The sequence below is a fragment of the Glarea lozoyensis genome (genome assembly GCF_000409485.1).
Source record: "Glarea lozoyensis ATCC 20868 chromosome Unknown GLAREA21, whole genome shotgun sequence".
Lineage (NCBI taxonomy): Eukaryota > Fungi > Ascomycota > Leotiomycetes > Helotiales > Helotiaceae > Glarea > Glarea lozoyensis.
In genome coordinates, this window is record NW_007360996.1 from 451,247 (window position 1) to 470,749 (window position 19,503).

At 48.0% G+C, this 19,503-nt stretch overlaps 7 protein-coding genes across 7 annotated transcripts; 4 read left to right on the plus strand and 3 right to left on the minus strand.

Moving 5' to 3' along the window:
• Positions 1-611: 611 nt before the first annotated feature.
• Positions 612-2,295, plus strand: GLAREA_12915 (CBD9-like protein; the record flags this gene model as incomplete). Its single annotated transcript, XM_008084678.1, has 3 exons — positions 612-651; positions 701-1,033; positions 1,079-2,295. 3 exons carry the CDS (start codon positions 612-614, stop codon positions 2,293-2,295), a joined length of 1,590 nt encoding a protein of 529 aa, XP_008082869.1.
• A 633-nt stretch (positions 2,296-2,928) lies between these two features.
• Positions 2,929-4,450, plus strand: GLAREA_12916 (uncharacterized protein; the record flags this gene model as incomplete). The annotated part of the gene is made up of 3 exons (XM_008084679.1): positions 2,929-3,234; positions 3,284-4,321; positions 4,370-4,450. The coding sequence occupies 3 exons, from the start codon at positions 2,929-2,931 to the stop codon at positions 4,448-4,450; spliced, it is 1,425 nt and encodes a 474-aa protein (XP_008082870.1).
• A 647-nt stretch (positions 4,451-5,097) lies between these two features.
• GLAREA_12917 (Adenine nucleotide alpha hydrolases-like protein) lies at positions 5,098-6,933 on the plus strand (the record flags this gene model as incomplete). Its single annotated transcript, XM_008084680.1, has 3 exons — positions 5,098-5,399; positions 5,772-6,168; positions 6,217-6,933. 3 exons carry the CDS (start codon positions 5,098-5,100, stop codon positions 6,931-6,933), a joined length of 1,416 nt encoding a protein of 471 aa, XP_008082871.1.
• Positions 6,934-9,154: 2,221 nt separating this feature from the next.
• Positions 9,155-11,394, minus strand: GLAREA_12918 (Protein kinase-like (PK-like); the record flags this gene model as incomplete). The annotated part of the gene is made up of 4 exons (XM_008084681.1): positions 9,155-9,287; positions 9,340-10,163; positions 10,210-11,205; positions 11,290-11,394. The coding sequence occupies 4 exons, from the start codon at positions 11,392-11,394 to the stop codon at positions 9,155-9,157; spliced, it is 2,058 nt and encodes a 685-aa protein (XP_008082872.1).
• Positions 11,395-13,812: 2,418 nt separating this feature from the next.
• GLAREA_12919 (P-loop containing nucleoside triphosphate hydrolase) lies at positions 13,813-15,490 on the plus strand (the record flags this gene model as incomplete). The annotated part of the gene is made up of 2 exons (XM_008084682.1): positions 13,813-14,378; positions 14,431-15,490. 2 exons carry the CDS (start codon positions 13,813-13,815, stop codon positions 15,488-15,490), a joined length of 1,626 nt encoding a protein of 541 aa, XP_008082873.1.
• Positions 15,491-16,137: 647 nt separating this feature from the next.
• Positions 16,138-18,208, minus strand: GLAREA_12920 (S-adenosyl-L-methionine-dependent methyltransferase; the record flags this gene model as incomplete). Its single annotated transcript, XM_008084683.1, has 6 exons — positions 16,138-16,443; positions 16,491-16,608; positions 16,657-16,938; positions 16,985-17,200; positions 17,248-17,555; positions 17,705-18,208. The coding sequence occupies 6 exons, from the start codon at positions 18,206-18,208 to the stop codon at positions 16,138-16,140; spliced, it is 1,734 nt and encodes a 577-aa protein (XP_008082874.1).
• Positions 18,209-18,899: 691 nt separating this feature from the next.
• Positions 18,900-19,358, minus strand: GLAREA_12921 (Dimeric alpha+beta barrel; the record flags this gene model as incomplete). Its single annotated transcript, XM_008084684.1, has 3 exons — positions 18,900-19,047; positions 19,122-19,246; positions 19,302-19,358. The coding sequence occupies 3 exons, from the start codon at positions 19,356-19,358 to the stop codon at positions 18,900-18,902; spliced, it is 330 nt and encodes a 109-aa protein (XP_008082875.1).
• Between the last annotated feature and the right edge of the window lie 145 nt (positions 19,359-19,503).

The window sequence follows — 19,503 nt, forward strand, 5'->3', positions numbered from 1 at the left end:
CCACATTACGCGTCCGCTGTTTTCTTTATCGCGAAAGCGATTCTGTCAGTTCACTTTCGTGTTACACTCAATTCCCCGTATGCACGTCTCGGTGCTAGAACACGCGTCATTCTCTTGGACTATATCATTATTGGTGAAAATTGATATGTCTTTACTAGCGAACCGAAAGTTGGGTGCCACGTTAGTTCCCGATGTAGCTAAAAACGACGAGCTTAAATTATCCATTAAGCGAAAGACTGATGTCTGGACGTCCGCGCATAAGGGACCAACTCCGAATGTAAGCTCTGTTTGATTTTCCCACCCTCAGTGCCCAGCAGAATTCTACTTATTTGGAAATAGCTACGTCCTAGAGTGCTGTTTAAGTCCGATCGTCATGCCACTAAAAGTACAGTGACGAATTGCGAGTCGGGACAAGGAGACCTGCATCGGCATACTCTATTACCACTTGACGTATACGCTGCTGGGGTTTCTACGCCCAGTCTAAAGTTTAAAGTCTCCTGACTATGCGTGCTTTGTTCCGACTGTTTCATGTGCTGTGGACATGTATATATCCAGGGCAATGTCCACAGCGGTCGACACTTCGCTCTCGTTTAGGGAAGAGATACACGACGATGAATATTGCGAAATTAACATATGGCCTTTTGGCTTTAGGTAAGAGCTGTGTTAAGGAATACAGCAGTCCAATGCTAACATTATGCAGGAACCACTGCCTTTGCTCAACAAGCAAGTTACAGTGCTGGCGATGGTGTCAACTACGCTGTCAATATCCCAGCTGCGAGCGCTTCCAGTGGCAGCGGCGATATATACTTCCAACTGTCTGGTCCATCGAGTTTGTCATGGATTGGGTTAGGTCAGGGCTCTTCCATGAGTAACGCCAATATCTTTATAATATACGCCAATGCTGCTGGTGACAATGTTACTTTGTCCCCGCGCACAGGTGTTGGTGAGAAACAGCCAACTGTTGGCGGTGCTTCAGTAACTCTTTTGAGTGGTTCCGGAATATCGAATAATGTCATGACTGCAAATGTCAGATGTAAGGGTCTCCAATTAACGCACATGACGTTTCTAATGTAGATAGGTTCAAATTGTGACTCTTGGTCAGGAGGAAGCATGAGTTTCACAGATTCATCGTCGAAATGGATATGGTCGCACAAATCCGGTTCAGCAGTGTCGTCTGATAGTGCTTCCGCATCAGTGTCGCAACACGATACCCATGGAACAATTACATTTGATCTCCAGACAGCTGCAGGTGGAGATAGTGTCAATCCATTTGCTGCGGCGGCCGTAGACTCGCCTAGCTCGGGAGTATCAGGTGGCACTCCGACTGCTGTAACTTCTACATCCATGGTTGCATCGTCAACAACATCTTGTTCATTTGTCGGGATTGATGGCCAGAATAGACCCACAGGACGACCAACCGGTACTCCAGGATATTCCTGTTCGGTTGTTGCCACTGAAGTTCCCGTTGAGGTTATTGGGACTGGTTCCTCAAATGGAGGTTCCTCAAATAATGCGAACACAGGTGCCAATAGCGGAGGTGCGAACAGTGGAAATAGTAATTCTAACGCGGGTGCTTCTGGATCCCGAGGATCTTTTGGACCAGGTGCGAATTACAACGACATTCTCAAAGCCCATGGAATCATTCTACCAGTGGCATTTGTGCTGATGTTCCCAATCGGAGCTATCGCTATTCGTATGCTATCTTTCCCCGGTCTTGTATGGGTCCATGCAGCGTGGATGGTTCTTTCGTGGTTTCTCGCTATCGCTGGTATGGGTTTGGGAATCTGGATGGCAAACACTTCACGACAACTCGATACTGCACATGCAATCATCGGTATCGTTGTCGTAATAGCATTACTAGCTCAACCCATTACTGGTCTAGCTCATCATATTCTCTTCAAGCGTTACGGCCGTCCTAACACAGCAACATACCCTCACGTCTGGTGGGGTCGCGCCGTCATCACTCTTGGAATTATCAATGGTGGACTCGGCCTTCAACTCGTAGATAACACAACCGACGGCAAGATTGCTTATGCGGTTGTTGCGGCGTTTATGTGGTTAGTGTGGATGACGGTTGTTGTTATTGCTTTCTTCAAGAGCTCGAAGAGATTGGAGGGTGAGACTGGGGAGACGGTACTCCGTCAAAGCAGTACGCTCAATGATTTTAGCAGCTCGGAATACGTGCAGCCACCTATGGGACAGTATGAGGTAACCGTCAGTTCTGCTAGCCCTACGAGTCCGGTCGAGTATGGACGGAATTATGATCGACGTGGGTCGAAGTATAACTTTCAGTAGAGTTATGTTTCAAGTTCATGTCAGATGCTATTGACGATGTTAGGTCAAGATCGGAGTATGGAGTATTTGGGGGAGCCAGCGTTTTTCTAGATATATTGGAAATTCATGACCAAAGGGATTTGATTAGACATCTTGAGCCAAACCCATATAAGAGACTGAATCCTCCCGCAAGTCTGATCCTCAGTTTTATACTCATAAATAATTGTCTTACCATTTGTTTGAATTTGCGTAGATTAACCTACGAGGTGCATACATGCTATCTCGAAGAAGATCACTGCTAATATATGTTAATTCCAACTTCTACAATCTGCCTTAGCCTACCTAGAAACAAATTCATGTAAGATTTTACTACAAGCGAGGAAATGTCACAATTTAGAATTGCAACGCCAGCTAAGCCTGACTGCAATATTTTGACTGTTGTAATCTCCAGGAGAAAATAGAAACTAATTAACTTCGTTTACAAATAATAAACCCTTGAGTTGATGCGAAACATATAGTTAATGATACATTCACGTGACATACCCTCAAACCAGCGCGAGCGAACAGCCCACACAAAAATTCGTCTAAATTGCCCCTCCTCAACCACGATTTTTCGACGACGACGCGCCCAGCTCGACCCCAACACCATCAAACATGAGCGGCTTTCAAAATGGCGGTACGCCCGCGCGAATGATCGACGATGATTCCGATGTCGAGGAGGAGGCTTTGGCCGCAGACTACCGGGAACAGGTTCAATATGAGGGCATGGACGAGATGGACGGAGGCTCTATGAGCATGGCACAACAGACGGACGATATTCAGTCGAGACTTGCTGCTGCTGCACAACCTTTGGATTTCTCTGCGCCGCTAGAGGTCAAGTTTTCGAGTTATGATAATTATTGTAGCTTGTTTCACTTCATCTTGAACTCGGAGGGACCGGTGGATTTAGAACCTCCTTCGGTAGGTATCTGCGCATGGAGATGATGTTCGTTGCTGATATTCGGTGCAGTATTATTGGGCTTGGGATGTTATCGATGAGTTTATCTATCAGTTCAACTCTTTCTGTTCATACCGGAACCGCGTCGCACGGCAGGGAAACAATGAGGAGGAGATCACTGTTTTACGAGAGGCGCCAAATACATGGGGATGCTACAGTGTATTGAACGTCCTATACTCCCTTATCCAGAGATCACAGATCAATGAGCAACTCGCCGCGATGAAGCGCAATGAAGAGCCAATGGCAGTAGCAGGCGATTACGGTTCGAAACCTCTGTACAGAATGTTGGGATACTTCTCGATCATCGGTCTCTTGAGAGTTCACTGCCTCTTGGGGGATTTCAGTCTTGCGCTGAAGACTCTCGACGATATCGAGCTAAACAAGAAGGCCATGTTTGCTCGTGTCATGGCAGCACATTTCACAACCTACTACTACGTAGGATTCTCATACATGATGATGAGACGTTATGCAGATGCCATCCGCATGTTCAGCCACATCCTCATCTACGTTTCAAGAACAAAGAATTTCCAGAAGAACGCTCAGTACGATTCTATCACCAAGAAGAACGATCAGATGTATGCTCTCATCGCCATTTGCGTTGCTTTCCACCCAACGAGATTGGATGATACCATTCACACCGCTCTCCGCGAGAAATACGGTGACCAGCTGTTGAAGCTTCAACGTGGAGGCCCAGAGTCGCTTCCAATCTTTGAGGAGTTGTTCCGTGCTTCATGCCCGAAATTTATCTCCCCAACCCCACCTGACTTTGACAACCCAGAGCTCAATGTGGACCCTCTTGAGCACCACCTCGCTATCTTCATGGATGAGGTCAAGACCAACATGTGGAGCCCAACAGTCAAGTCTTACTTGAGATTATATACCACTATGGATTTGAAGAAGTTGGCTGGTTTCCTTGAGGTTGAGCCAGAGAAACTACGCGGATGGTTACTCGTCAACAAGCAGAGAAGCCGACAGATCAGATGGACAGACAACGGACTTTTGGATGGCGAGATTGTCGGTTCAGGGGATTTAGATTATGCTATGCAAGGTGTAAGTACTGAAACTCCAGACTTCGTGGATATGGCTAACCTAGCTCAGGACTTGATTCACATATCAGAAGCTAAAGTAGGACGTAAACTCGTTGACTGGTATCTCCGAAACCTTGCACGAACATACTAGAGATTTACCAAGGTATGCTTTCAATTATGGAGGCACTGGATGGGAATTGTATTGCATGGTACGGCGTATGGGAGAAAAGCGGTATCTGGACTTTTGATTGAGCCAGCATTCGTAGACAGTTGCATGTAGACTGCTACGAGTATGAATGTGATTAAGCATGATGATCATGCACGAGCTTTACAGAGTTTGCAGATAGAGACCGTCTGCAGAAATAAGTATAAATCTCAAAAACATAGACAATTCATCATTCGTGAGTCTTGGCTTTCGATTGACGGAATGCTTGCCCTGAAATTCCCAAGGCCGCCTTGCATCCCGAAGATGGGGACCGGGGCTGGGCAAATCTAAATCTCGAGCTTCTTTCCGCGACAACATTGATTCACCATCAACACCCACGATATCACGCCACATGTTTAGTACCGACGGAATCACATGTTGATTTAGACTGTTATTCTCTTCTCGATCTCACCACGTCAGTTCATCTTCTGGTCTTTGCGCACCGGTAATGGTAAACTACCAACACGCCCAGACCCTGAAGTTATCCTTGCTTCGCGACAATAATCAGCAATAGATGCATCGATACCAGAACCTCTCGTCCGCAGTCTTTTCAGATTGCGAAGATATCAGCCTGTGGAGAGGCCTAACATAGAATGGCATCTCCCAGCTCCCCACCCATCTCTCCACGAGGCAGCTCCGTCGCCGCCAACTCCTCTAGTCCCAACGCCTCGGCGACGGCTCTCCCATCCGCAGAAAGCTTCGTCACTTCCCCGCGGCTCGATCCGATCATCGAACATGTCGTCGCAGACCATTCCCGCCCGCAGACCGAGAGAGCCAGAGCCTCATCCATCACCAGCATCTCATTCGGGAGTCCAGCGCAGGGACGTCGAGATTCTCCTGGAGGCATGCGCAAGGTCACCCCGCGAATCAGGGACGCGTCTCCCCCACCTCCATCGTAAGTGCTGCCGATTTCCGCGTCGTTTGCCGCTTGTTTTGTCGGATACGCAGCAGGGAAAGTGGGAATAGCTTCATGATTTGGGGTATCCCGCTGTTATATACTACCGCGGGTGTCAATGTTCCCCACGCTCTCTCCCACGTTTCGTCGCTTGTACCAGTCATCGTGAATGCCACCGGCATACAGACGGCGGGTGACCGACCAACCCCACCTTTTCACGCCCGTCTGATCTGGTACTCGTGCCACGATTGAGTCGTGCATGTGCGCTCGAACGTTATTTCGTTTTGTCTTCAAGGTTTCTTTATTTGCTATGTTCTCGGTCTAGACTCTTTGAGGTTGTAAGATGGTACTGACAGAAGATCCAACAAACAGTAGATTCCAGCACCATGTATCCTTCGATAATTTCGGCGGCGGCGAGCCCACTGAACGAAATACGATTTCTTTTACCTTGAATGTAAAGCATAAAGGATATCAATTCAAGAGGCGGTCAAGGACTTTTATGGTTGGAATTGATGAGAATTTTTATTCGGATATTGCTTTGCAATGGATGTTGGAGGAATTGGTCGATGATGGAGATCAGATTATTTGTTTGAGGGTGGTTGAGAAGAATACCAAGCTGGCGAGTGATCGGAATTTGGAGAAGAAACAGTATCAGGCTGAGGCGAAAGAAATGATGAAGCGTATACAGGAGAAGAATGATGAGCACAGGGCGATTAGTATTGTGTTGGAATTTGCGATTGGAAAATTACAACCTACTTTCCAGAAGATGGTATGCAAATTTCTGGGTGGTGTCAAGGACTTGCTAATAATTGGGTAGATCCAGATCTACGAACCTGCTATGCTTATTGTCGGTACACGAGGTCGAAGTTTAGGAGGCATGCAGAGCCTTATCAGCAACCACAGTTCCTTCTCCAAATGGTGTCTTCAATACTCCCCGGTTCCAGTTGTCGTTGTTCGGCCTACCGAGAAGAGGATTAAAAAGAAAAATAAACGAGAAGCCGACCCTTCAAGACAAGACTATGCACGAATTCTTAGGGAGAGTGGATTGGATGAGCATGAAACAGATGGTGGTTCACATAGTGTTGAACTAGAGATATCAAATACCCCAGATGGCGAAGCACATGCCGTAGCAGCTGCCATAGGTCTTCCAGCAGCTTTCGATCCAACACTCAAACCCATTGATCTCCCAAGTTTGTCACTGCAAAAAGTCGAATCGGTAACAAGCGACAAAACAAGCGTTTCTAGAGCATCCAACTCACCCGACTCACGTCCCGTAACCCCAAACACGGAAGTCACAGCTGCTAAATCGGCTTCTGCGGATTCCGGCGATGAATCTAGTGAGGGGGAGTCGGATGATGAAGGGGAGTTTGAAGCTGTGCCTGGAGAGTTGTTACTCGGTAATGGTGAAGAGGATGGCGAGGAGAAGAAGAAGAGACTGCATGATATGGAGGTTGGTGAGGCGAAGGCTTTGTTGGCGCCGGGGGGGAGGAAGAGTAGTGTGGGGAGTGTGGAGAGTTCGTTGAGTTCGAGGTGATTGATTCAGATAGTGATATCCAATATGAAGAAGTTGAGCGTGGCGTTTTGGTGATTGGGAAAATTGGGATTCTTGGGTCTAAGAGATTGTGTACGCGGTGGATGAGGTGAGTGTGGTGTTAGGCGTCTAGAGCGTCAGCGTTATAAGGGTGAAGCGGAAGAGATGGTATGAAAAGGGTCGCTATAACGTTTGTTGGTCGGTAGGAATGATTAAATAATAATCTCTTCTCTCAAGTACCTCTCTCTTCTTAAAGCTTACAAGATCTACGACCCCTACTCTAAGAAAACAGGAGCTACACTAGGGGGTGACATAACTCTCTACGCAGCCGGAAACTATAAGTAATATCTTAACGACGGGACAGTATCTAATTATAATGAGATTTTTTTTCATCCGGTGGTAGTCCTAAGCCTCGCGAATACGTCTATGTTACTAGAAATACGGTATCTAGCTATTGTGTCAAGTTATCTACTTTCGCAGTTCTTAGGTATATAGAGAATTGTAGCACCCACCGGTGCTATGAGTACTCTAGTTTAGGACTAATTTGATAGATATAAAGGAGAAGCGGAAGATAGTATAAAGAGGGGTCTCTATAGTGTTTGTAAGTGCGTAGGGGTGTTTAAATAATGATGCTCTTCTCTTGAGTATTCTTTTTTGTTCCTTCGAAGTAAGGGGGGTTGGAGTAGAGTCTTAGAGATTTAGATATTTGGGTTTAGGGTGTGGGATGTTGCTCTGAGGGGGTGAGGTGGAGGGATGGATGGATGGGTGAGTGAGTGAGTGTTTGGGTTTTTTGCTGGGTTTTTGATGGAGAGATGGGATGGGATGGGATGGGACGAGGTAAGGGGGTGGATTTGATGCGGTGTGGTGTAGTGGATTCTGAGGGAATTAGTTAGGGAGTTTAGGAGTTGAGGATAGTGCGAGGTTGCTAAGGATGGGTGGATGGTGGGCGGTGTGGTGGTGTGGTGGTTGGTAGTAGTGAACTGGGTATTTATTTATACTCTTCTTCGTCTACTCCTACTTAAACTATCTATCCCTCTACTAACAAATCTTATATATATAAAACCTAATACCCCCTAACCTTTCCTACCCTAACCCTATATACCTACCACCCTTCCACTTTCCATTTCCCCCACCTAACTCCTCCCTAACTCCTCACATCCGCCTAAACCTCTCTTCCTCTCTTCCTCTCTTCCTCTCTTCCTCTCTTCCTCTCTTCCTCTCTTCCTCTCACCCTCTCCTATCCTCCCACCGCCCCCTAATCCATTCTCCCCCCCCACTCAACTACTTTCCCACCCCCCTCTCCCATCCCCTCTCCTATCCCCTTTTCTTACCCCCTCTCTCATCCCCTTCCTCACCCCCCTCCCCAAAAACCCATCACAAAGAAAGAGACACATAACCCCTACAACTAATCCCCAACCTCCACAAAACCAAATTTTAACTTTATCTCCTCAATACTTTTATGAAGAGCATGCAATTAGAATCAGGATTAAAACCTCAGAACCTATATTTCATAAAATCATACTGGTATATACACCTACCCCATCGCACCCAGCGTATCTACCTACTCAACATAACATCTCCAGTCTACCATCTACATACACGTAACGACAACCCTAGATGGTATTCTAGAAACCAGAAATAGCTAGTATAGACGTGACATGATTTCATATCCCTACGTCGTATTCCTGAAAAAAGAAGTTTTCTCAATCTCGTTATCAGCCATGCACAAAAAAACTGCTTCACAAACCCCACATATCAGTCAACATCGATATAAACACGTCCGACTTAAAGTCATTAAACCGTAAACCGTAAAGTCCAAAAATATGATTCCACAAGTCCATCTCATCCACCTCTCAATCCTCTTTTTTTTGGGTTTGTATCCCACACATCTCACCTATCACATCATCTCACAGAGGTAACATGAATTTGAAAATTTAATATACCCCCCCTTCTTAATTTATATCATTTCATATTTCATTTCATTTTAAGACCCCCCATTCATCCTTCCATCCTTTCATCCTTTCATCTGCCCACAACGCCTGCTATTCCTCCCAACCAATTCCAAGCCATCATCATCCATCCATCCCCATAAATGGCCAGGACCAAGACCCCCTTCATCCCAGGTATATCCTCATCCATCTTCCAGATCCTCACTCACATTCACAGTGAAATCTCCATCAATTATATAAATTTCCCCCCAAAACACCTCCCGAACACAAACCCATCATCTCTCCCACCCCCACACCTGTCTCAAGAACTTGGCGATCTTGACCTTCGCATGCTTCATCTCAATCATCCACGGGTCGCTGGCGAGTAATCTCCATGGCGTCTTACGTTCTGTTGGGTCTTTGATGAGACTGCGGATATGTTAGTTTTTGACAAATACCATGAGGCGGATATGTGACTTACCATTCCGCGATGAAATTCTTGAACTCACGACTCCGTGTGATAGGGAGTACTCTGAAAGTCATCATCTGGTCCTTCATCTCCTCCGAAATCGTCGGATCTTCCTTGATACGTTCGTCTTCTTTTAATAATTCCAGCTCTTCATGAGTCATGGTTTGTTTCTTGAGATATATGATCTCTTCATTCTCCTCATATTCCTTGTTCAGGTAGTAAAATATCTCGTCTTTCAATTCTGGAACAGGTTGGCGTACGATGAAGGTTAGTAGATCGATCAAACCAGCACGAGGTTGTGCTTCAGTTCCGTCGGCGGGAAAGGGGAATCGATTCTGAGCAACTTCAAGAAGTGTAACACCCGTACTCCAAACATCAGAAGTGATGGTATATCTCTGTCCGGTAATTCGCTCAGGAGCCATGTAGTAGGACGTTCCGATAAATGTGTTGGCGTCTCCTTTTGTACCAAACTCACCACTGACACCGAAATCGCAGAGCTTCACCTGCCCATCTCGACACAGAAGAATATTGCTCGGTTTGATGTCTCGATGCATAATCTTCTTGGTATGAAGATATGAAAGTCCGGTGAGAACTCCTACGGCAACTTTTCCTAGAACACCCTCACCAACTCGACCTTTACCTCGCTGTACTTCGCGATAAATACTATCCAGAGAACCTCCTTCACAAAATTCCATGGCAATAGAGATTGTTGCCGTGCTCGGATCGACGAAAGCTCCGTAATATTTGCAAATATGCTCATGCGCGCACTCCTTGTTGAAACCAATCTCCCTCACGATTTGCCTTTTGACGTCCGGATCCGGAGTAGTAGTTATTATCTGGTAGGTATTAGCTTGATATCTTGTTTCATAATTTAAAACATACCTTGAGCGCAAAGATCATCTTCCCACCCTTTAGTACGCATCGAGTGACAGCACCTCCAGCACCTTCACCCAAGCTGCCGAGCTCCTGTATCCTCTTTTCCGTGCATACCACTCGCCATCCATCATCATCCAATTCATCAACGTCTAGAGTTCTGCCCTTTTCGACACTTTCCAAGCTCATATCCTCGAAACCCTCAAGCCCTGTCATGCTTCCGTCACGTTCCATCACCGCACCACCCTCGCTGTAATTCGAATATAGTGAACCCGCCGCAGATGCCGGATCTGGGGTTGATCTTTGAGGTTGTTGCAATCCATATTGAGATGCGAATGACAGAGCAGAATATTGTGACCCAGCAGACGTAGGCCCGCTCACCCTTCCGTCTAATGGTCCAAAGCTTCCTGACCTTGAATGTGCCGCGCTACTCTCACTTCCACCGCTTGCTGATTGACCGGTCGCTATTGATATGCTTGGTCGCCCACCGCTCTGCTCATATGGAGGGGCGCTGCTTCCCATGGGCGTAGCAAGCTGTAATCTAGGTAGAGATGGCCGTGGGCTGGGGGCTTGACCTGGCATCTGCAAGGACAATCCCCCGCGTGTAGGTCTTGGTGGTGCGGGACGTGATGATGTAGGCTGCTGACCTGGCATTTGTAATGATAAACCGCCAGTTGCAGGGCGTGATAACGGAGCTTGGCCCGGCATCTGTAATGACACTCCTGAAGGTGCAGGGCGTGATTGATTTGCCTGACCTGGCATCTGTAATGATAGCCCCATCGGTGAAGGGCGTGCTGAGGTAGTCTGCCCTGGCATCTGTAAAGACAGCCCTTGTGGTGTAGGACCGCCGCCTACGGGTTTCGCGCTCGGAGAGGGAGGTATCGCGAGTCCCAATCTTGGGGTTCTTGCACCGCTATTATTTCGACTGCCGGGAATCGGTGGGCGCAACAGAGGCGCGGGCGAAGACATATTGAGCATAGAATTCGGTTCTCTATCGGGAGCAGGCTGGAGAGAGTTAGCATTTCCGAACTGCCTTCATGACTGCTTTCACCCCACTGTAGGAAGCATGAAAACAGAATGGTAACATACATAGTCGTTGTATCCCGCGTCGGCGCCTCCCACCGAAGCTATATTCCTTGAGCTTCGTTCTGCACCGTCGCCGGTGTTCTCAGGGTAACTGTTATATTGTTGCATCGACACTGCAGGCCCAACTGCAGGAAGCCGCGTGGTCAAGGTAGAGGGCCGTCGAGGGGTTGTCGTCGGTTCGCAGAGTGTCTGGTGATGTTCTAAGCTCAGATGAGGCCGTCGAGTCTAATAAGTGAATGGATGTTTGTGTCGTCAAAGCGAGAAGTGTTGCTGTCAGGTTGGCTGGAACGAGGGATGTAGTTGGGTTGGTGTACCGAAGCGGGTGCAGGTGGTGGTTCGAGCAAGCGACCGAGCTGGATCGGCACTGGTCGGCGGCTATGGGTGTGTCAAACACTCTTACTGGACTGTTTTCAAAATGGGAAATAAAATGGTTTGTTGTTCACGGACGGACAGGCGGGGGGCATGAGAAAGGAGTAATAAACGGTGCACGCGGCAGAGAGGCGTGGATGTGGTGGTAGATGGGGAGCAAATGGTCAGGTTTGGAAGACTCGATGGTTTCGTGGAGGATGAAAGCCACCATTTACGATCCAGTCCGAGTACGGTCTTTGTTCTCTTCATGTTCTTCCTATTATTATGACAATATTATCACCATCATGCCCAGTAAACCAAGCAGCCCACTGCGAGTGCCATGCTGATGTTCGGCGTTTGGAATCGTGATGTGGTGGTGATGCACACTTGCCTGCTGGATACTTGATACTGGATCCCTCTTGCGTGAACATGCAAGGGAAAGCGTCCTGGGCGCCGGGGCAAAACGCATGCAACGGCGTGGGAGTGGAAGCAGAGCCGGACAGCGCCAGCCAGGGACGAGCAAGAGGCGGAGAGCCGACACAGGAGGGGAGTATCGAGGGAGCATCGAGAGGCGGTTTGGGGGTCGAATTTCATCGAAACGGTACGCGAGGCCAATAGGGGGGGAGGACACAGGAGGGGTCGCTTGATGAGGGGGCCAGGAGCCGGCAGCCAGCAGCCAGGAGTCCAGGACTGGGAACATCCCCTGCGGACGGCGTAAATCATGATGCGTGAACAGGAGTCCTGCGTCTCCTCTTGCCGCCGGGGCCAAATGACCTTGACGCCGCACTCTTCTTGGTCTCTGATGCTCTCTCTGATGCTTTCTGCTCGCTTGTCTGGCTGTTTTCGGGCTGACACACATCCAAATGCGCCTCGTCGGAACGCTTCTCAGAAGACCAACCGACAACTCAGCGGGGGACAAGTGTTGACAGTATTGGAAGAATGCAACATGGCCGTTGAGACCGAAGATTCCACTGATGGATGATTCACGTTGAGGGAAGGCTCGGGTCGAGACTCGAGCGGAGGGTGGTCAGAGACATGCAGTGGTGGAAGGGCAACGAAGTGCTTCGTAAGTGGTGAGAACGTCACCGGAGTACGCACATCTCACACCGCAGATGAGATACTCGTAACCGTGTTGGATTCCACATGTTGGAGGCCAGTGAGTGCGAAGTGCAAAGTGTGGAGAGCTGCGGTGTACAGCAGGTCGTGTTGCATTGGCTCCTCTTGGGACAGGAAGCAGCCAACGGACGCTTGATGTGTACGAGAGGTACATTGGGATATCAAAGTCGGAATATGCCAGTATGGCACCACGGTGACCACACCAAGGCTGACCGATTGATTACATGGTCGATTAGCCATCTACCAGCTTAAATCATACAGTTAACTTTAAAGTCAATAGGCTAAGCGGGCCACCTCCTTCGTTCACGGATTTGGAGTTATTTGGAGTTTGATGTTTGTTGCAGCAAGTTTGTATTCCACGAAATCTGATATTTCCATGCGAGTAAGACCCCGTACATCGTTTTACACGCCCACCATGCTTGGGTCTGAACAATGCATCAACGAGAGACGCTGGCTGGTTCTCTGTGCCTCAACAGCTCTCACGCCCGTATTCTCCTCTCCACATCAAGGCAGATGTCCAGCATGCCATTGTTCGGAGGGCTGGGAGATCAATCCGATGCTTTTTTTCTCTCCATAGACTCGATCCTCATCTCCCTCTGATCGCTCTCTACGCTCTGCTTCGAGACTCGTATGCATCCATTCACGGCAACAGAACTCGGAAGGACGGCCTTTTCCTCCTTTGTACCACCCACCGATGATTCAACTTTAACTCGCCCATTCTCCTCAACCGCAGGTGAAATCATCCTGTGTGCCGCCGTGTGCCGTCCGCCGTCCTCCACCCAACGAAAGGCTCGTCTGACGAATGCTGGCCATCCGAGATGTCGTCTCCATGTCCCCCCCTTTCCGCTGATTCGCCTAGGTCGACCGCTGTTTCAGGTGTTGGGTGGGCGGTTACACGGACACTTTTTGCGCCCATCCATCCGTGTGGAGCCGCCGCCGTCGCCGCTGGTTGGACCCTGGCCACATTCAGCCTTGTCAAAATTTCACCCTGGCGCTCCATGAATTTTTTGGCGCTCGAAATTTCGAGGTCCTGGTTCATGCGCCCAATCCCACACCAACATCATGCCCGCACAGAAGATTGATATCCATGCCGATGAGGTTTTGGAAGACCATACGCAATCGGAATATGAGGGGAATTCCGAAGACAGCGACAATGTGAATAGCGAGGGAGACTCTGGTTCCGAGTCGGACTCTTTGGATAGTGTGGGATCGAGAAAACGTAGGAGAATATATGCGGTCGACGACGACGATGAGGAGAAAGAGGATCAGCCGCGAATAGCTATTTCCACCTTGCCATCGAGGATCAATAAGAGCAAAACGACACCCACGCCAAATTTACCAAGTCTAACCAGTCAAATCACCAATGGAATACTGGCTCCCACCGACCCGAACACCACTTTCGCATCGCTGGACGTAAAGCCATGGCTGGTTGGTAGTTTGAACAACATGGCAATCAAGAGACCAACCGGAATTCAAAAAGGATGTATACCAGAAATTTTGAAAGGAAGGGATTGCATTGGAGGTAGCAGGACGGGTTCTGGAAAGACGGTCGCATTTGCTGTACCGATATTGCAAAAATGGTCAGAAGATCCATTTGGAATATTTGCATTAGTTTTGACGCCTACAAGGTAAGTAATTAAGAACCAATCTTCTCAAAACTATATGTCTAATGATGACTAGGGAACTTGCGCTCCAAATATTCGAACAATTCAAGGCCATTTCATCCCCGCAAAGTCTCAAAGCAGTCCTCATCACTGGAGGTTCAGACATGCGGCCACAAGCAACAGCACTAGCTCAACGACCACACGTCGTAATAGCAACCCCAGGAAGATTAGCAGACCACATCCGTACCTCTGGTGAAGACACCATCTGCGCCCTCCGAAGAGTCCGCATGGTCGTCCTCGATGAAGCCGATCGTCTCCTAGCCGGCGGAATGATAGGCAGCATGCTCCCCGACGTCGAAGAATGCTTCTCCGTCCTCCCACCCCCCTCAAAACGACAAACTCTCCTCTTCACCGCAACCATCACGCCCGAAGTCCGCGCGCTCAAAGAACGACCATCAACCCCCGGCAAACCACCCGTCTTCATCTGCGAAGTCGACACACAAAAACTCGCCATCCCCCCCTCCTTAAGGCAAATGCACCTCCAAATCCCCATCACCCACCGCGAACACTACCTCCACATGTTCCTCCTCACGCCCCTCAACCTCCCCAAATCCGCCATCATCTTCTGCAACCGCACCTCCACCGCCGACTACCTCACCCACCTCCTCCGCCTCCTCGACCACCGCGTCACAGCCCTCCACTCGAAACTCCCACAGCGCCAGCGCGTCGACAACCTCGGTCGTTTCCGCGCCTCCGCCGCCCGCATCCTCGTCGCCACGGACGTCGCCGCCAGAGGTCTCGATATCCCCGAGGTCGGGCTCGTCATCAACTACGACATCCCGCGCGACCCGGACGATTACATCCACCGCGTCGGCCGTACCGCGCGAGCGGGGAGAAAGGGCGACGCGGTGACGTTTGTAGGGCAGCGGGACGTGGAGCTCGTGCAGGCGATCGAGGGGCGTGTAGGACGGGAGATGCAGAGGTGGGAGGAGGAGGGCGTGAATCTGGAGACGAGAGTTGTGCGGGAGGCGTTGAAGTTGGTTGGGGAGAAGAAGAGGGAGGCCATGTTGGAGATTGAGGAGGGGAGGGAGGTGGGGGGGAAGAGGAAGAGGGGAATGAGGAAGTTGGTTAAATAGGCAGGTGGGAGGTGTGTTTTGGGGTTTGGGGTTTGTGGTTTGCATAGTACCTAGGTATTTTCTGTGGGATTTGATACCTTAAATCTGTCATGTGTGAAAAGATTGGTGTATCTCCTGAAGGGTAGTTAGAAATCATGAAATCGTGAACTGCACCATGTTATTTCACAGGCTTATTTACAGATTAGGAACCAGAAATTAGATATGATTCATATATAGTATCATTTTAAGTTCAATATCAAATCTAACCCGCAGATGTCCAGCGAATCTTCCGCAGTTACACCAAATTCAAGTTCTTCACAAAGCAGTTACAAAAAACTATTCATTTCGGAGCCCTTCAGCTGCGTGTTCTCTACCTGCTACTAAAACAGAGACTCCTACTTTCCCAAGGGCGAAATTTGAATTCAAAGTCTTCATTCACAATCTATTTCAAACAGCGACTAAGCAAGCCACAACCTATGCAATCCAGACCCATACCTCAACCCTTCCACATTTCTGTTCAGAGCGCCCCTCCAACAGCCACTCAGCAAGATGCAACCATGCAAAACCCGCCATTTGCTCATAACTCAAACCAGTTGAGTAGTCTCTTCATCTCCAAATAATAACTCCTCATAGCCTACTCAAATCCCATCTTCATGCGATATCAAATCTCAGTTCCCTCCAACCTGAGACTTATTCAATACCACTTCCGGGCTGTTCTTCTGAATCTTATCGAGGATAGTGGTGACCTCCTTATCGAAATCACGGTCACAACGTTTCCATTGAGGGGCTATGTAATCGACACCTCGGGCCATAGCTTGATATGTGAAGGGAGTCATCTCATTTCGAGATCCATTGGCGAGCAAGTCGCCGGTTCTAGGCGTGCTTGGTTTTCGACCAGTTACAATGTGAAAGTTGATGTGGTATTTGCCACTGTAGAGCTCCTCGATTTCAACTTCCGGGAGTTCTGCCTTCAGCTATGTCCAGTCAGATCGTGTTCGTTTTCATATTGGGTGGTATATACCTTGGGAATTGAGTTCTCCAACTCCAACTGATACAGTAGTAGGTCTCTCAATTTTTGGCCGGTTGGCGTATCTCCACCAACTGGCAAGTGGATTATAACTTCTTCGACATCGTAGAAGCTAAGATCCCATATCAGCAAGTTTCAGTCTTTGGACTCTGCTTCTTACCCTGTAGCTTGGAGCCACGATTTCAAATTCTCGGCTGGAACTCCATCACGAGCACGAAGAGCCGCCTTCAAGTACTCTTCGACCCTCGCCGACCATCCAGTAGGTCTTTCCTTACAATCTTCATCACAATCATCTTCCTGTCGATCAAGAAGCTCATCCGTCCAAGTGGTTGTTGCCTCAGTGATTCCTCTCGTCCTGCATACTCTTTTCGGCCCCACGAACGGAGTGCGAGGTCTAGGATCAACTTCAAGAAACTCTACAACTCCACCAGGTTGGAGGATTCTACCAACTCGTTAGCATGTTATTAGTGCTGGAGCTTGGTGTTTACAATCGAATCGAGTCCAAAAAGTTCATGTAACTTTCAACTTTATAGAATACATGTCTTCCTCTGACCAGACTATAAGTATTGGTGGGTAAAGGATTGTTATGTTGTAGAAGGTTATTGATATTCCGAACAGTAAATTGAGGATTTGGATCAAGTGATTCAGCATTACTGAAATAATCGTCCTGTGATTTTCTCGGCGCGGGTGTCTTCGTAAAGTCTCTGTCCAGCATTAGATTCCTGTTGACTACTGTGTAGCAATGACAAACCTTATTGTAACACCTTTATGGACGCAGAGCCAGTGGTTGCTATCATCAATGCCATGCACGATCCAGTTTGGATTCTCACTTTTCGCTGTAAAACACCAAGATCCACTACCACAGCCGAGATCGAGAACTTGAGGTGGACCAAGATTCGTCTCTACATGATCTTCCAGCGCAGTAAAGTCTTGTGACGGAGAACTAGGCTGTTGATATTGCCAATATGATAAATGATGTTCTTTTAGGCCATTTCTGGCAATGAACGATAATTTACCGTCCATCTGCTCAAGAAGTACTTCGCCCATTCTATCACGGAACTAGACCTGGTATTAGCGCTTGCGACGAATTGGTGGTTCTCCAGAAGAAAGTAGTAATTTCCTGGCATTTGACAGAATACTCCGTTATCTCTTCTCGATTGTTACAACTCAGCTGCCCGATGAACCTAAGAAGAAACTGGGAGACCTACTTCATGATGATACGCTCTCCCGATAACTCGAAGAATCTGAGTTTTAGTCATTTCCGTCGGCGTCAGCGGTATCTTAAGCTTCTGAAGATCGACAAGTTCGCCATATTCGTTATACACCATCGAAACTCGTGGAGATGGGGCTCCCGAAACAATCTTTGGGCTCGGCGATCGCTGTATATCGGGTTCGAAAGGTGTGATTGTATGTACCACACTCTTGGCAGGTAAAATGTTGATCAAAGCTGGAGAGCTTCCGCAAGACCTGTTCCGGATGGCTCTTCTACTACGGTCCGGCATTTCCATCACAAAATCTGTTCGTCCACGATAATCCTCCGCGCCATCAAAGCTTATGGGAATGGAAAAGTAATCGAACGTGCCGTATGGAAGACGACTTGGTGTAGCGAGTAATGTGTCGATCGACACTGGCGAATAACAGTCAATGGGTACTGAGACATCATCGATCGTGGCATAAACTCCAGGAGTTCGGTTTCCAAACGTTCCTGGCATTGGGGGAGTGCGATTGCAGCTTTTCGGTAAGATTGATTTGACACGGATGGGCGAGTGTGACGAAGGTGTTTTTGGTGATGACACAGGAACAAACGGAGGTTCTGTCGCGTTTTTGGATTGGCTACAGGCGTTGCATTGGATTTCGGTATCTATGAATTTATCTGACAATGTACCGGTGTCTACTAAAGCCATTCAAAGTTAGCGCACATATACAACTCTCAAGTTCCATGTACGGGGATGGCATGGGATTTTTGTTGTTGATCCAATTGCGGGAAGTGTACTATTCGAAACGCGAGGGTATCAACAGTACCTGCAGGCACATGAGATAAAGCTTCATGAAGCTGGCCCATATCAAAAAACGAATAGACTGAGTGGTCGAGAATGAGAATTGGTACTAAACATGTTTGCAGTTGATCGAAGATGTGAAGGGAAGGATGATGGCTCCATTTCCGAAATCCTATTGAGTGACGAAGTAGGAAAGAACGACCTCGCGTCAACAGCAACCTTCAAACCCAGTGAGGAACGGCAACTTTGCAACATGAAAACTCAACGTTTCTGCAAATTCCCAAATGCATCGAATGTAAATAAACATCTCAAAAATATGATCCATGACATATTTCAACACCTCGCTTCGCTCTAAATACCTGACTCCCTCTTCTCCACTCGGACAACCAGCAATACCTTTCAGCATCTACAATCTCGAAGCAAATCCTCCAGCCGGAGTCGAAATCTTCAAATCCATCTGCTTCGCCATCAAATTCTCCCCCTGCAATTTCCCAGCGCCTTTCAGGAAATGCTCGGATTTCATGTGAGCATCCAAAGCAGCCTTATCTTTGTAACTGATCATAGAGGTCTCGTCAGCTATATCGACTTGAAAAAGAGTACTGGAAGATAAAAGAAGAGGAGAATTTACGCTTCAATCATGATGATCTGCTCAGTCTTGGTCTCATCATCGGTATGACGTGTGATCTCATAACGGAGACATGTAGGTTCATCGGATTCAGTGCTTGTTGCGATTTCAGAGAGGATCTCAACGACCTGGAAACGTGTTAGTATGGTTCTTCGATAGGAATGGTCTATGTGAATGATTTACTCTGTCGGCTTTGCCTGGGAGAGGCTCGAGGAATGCGACCAAGTTGAGATGAGACATGATGTTATGTTAAGGATTCTGACTGGTTTTGTTGAACAATCTGTGTTTCTTGACAATGTATTTATAAGAGCCTAAAAGTTCTTGAATTTGAAAGATTTCTTAGGATGACAAGCTCCATATTTATGATGATTCCTCGAAATCCCTC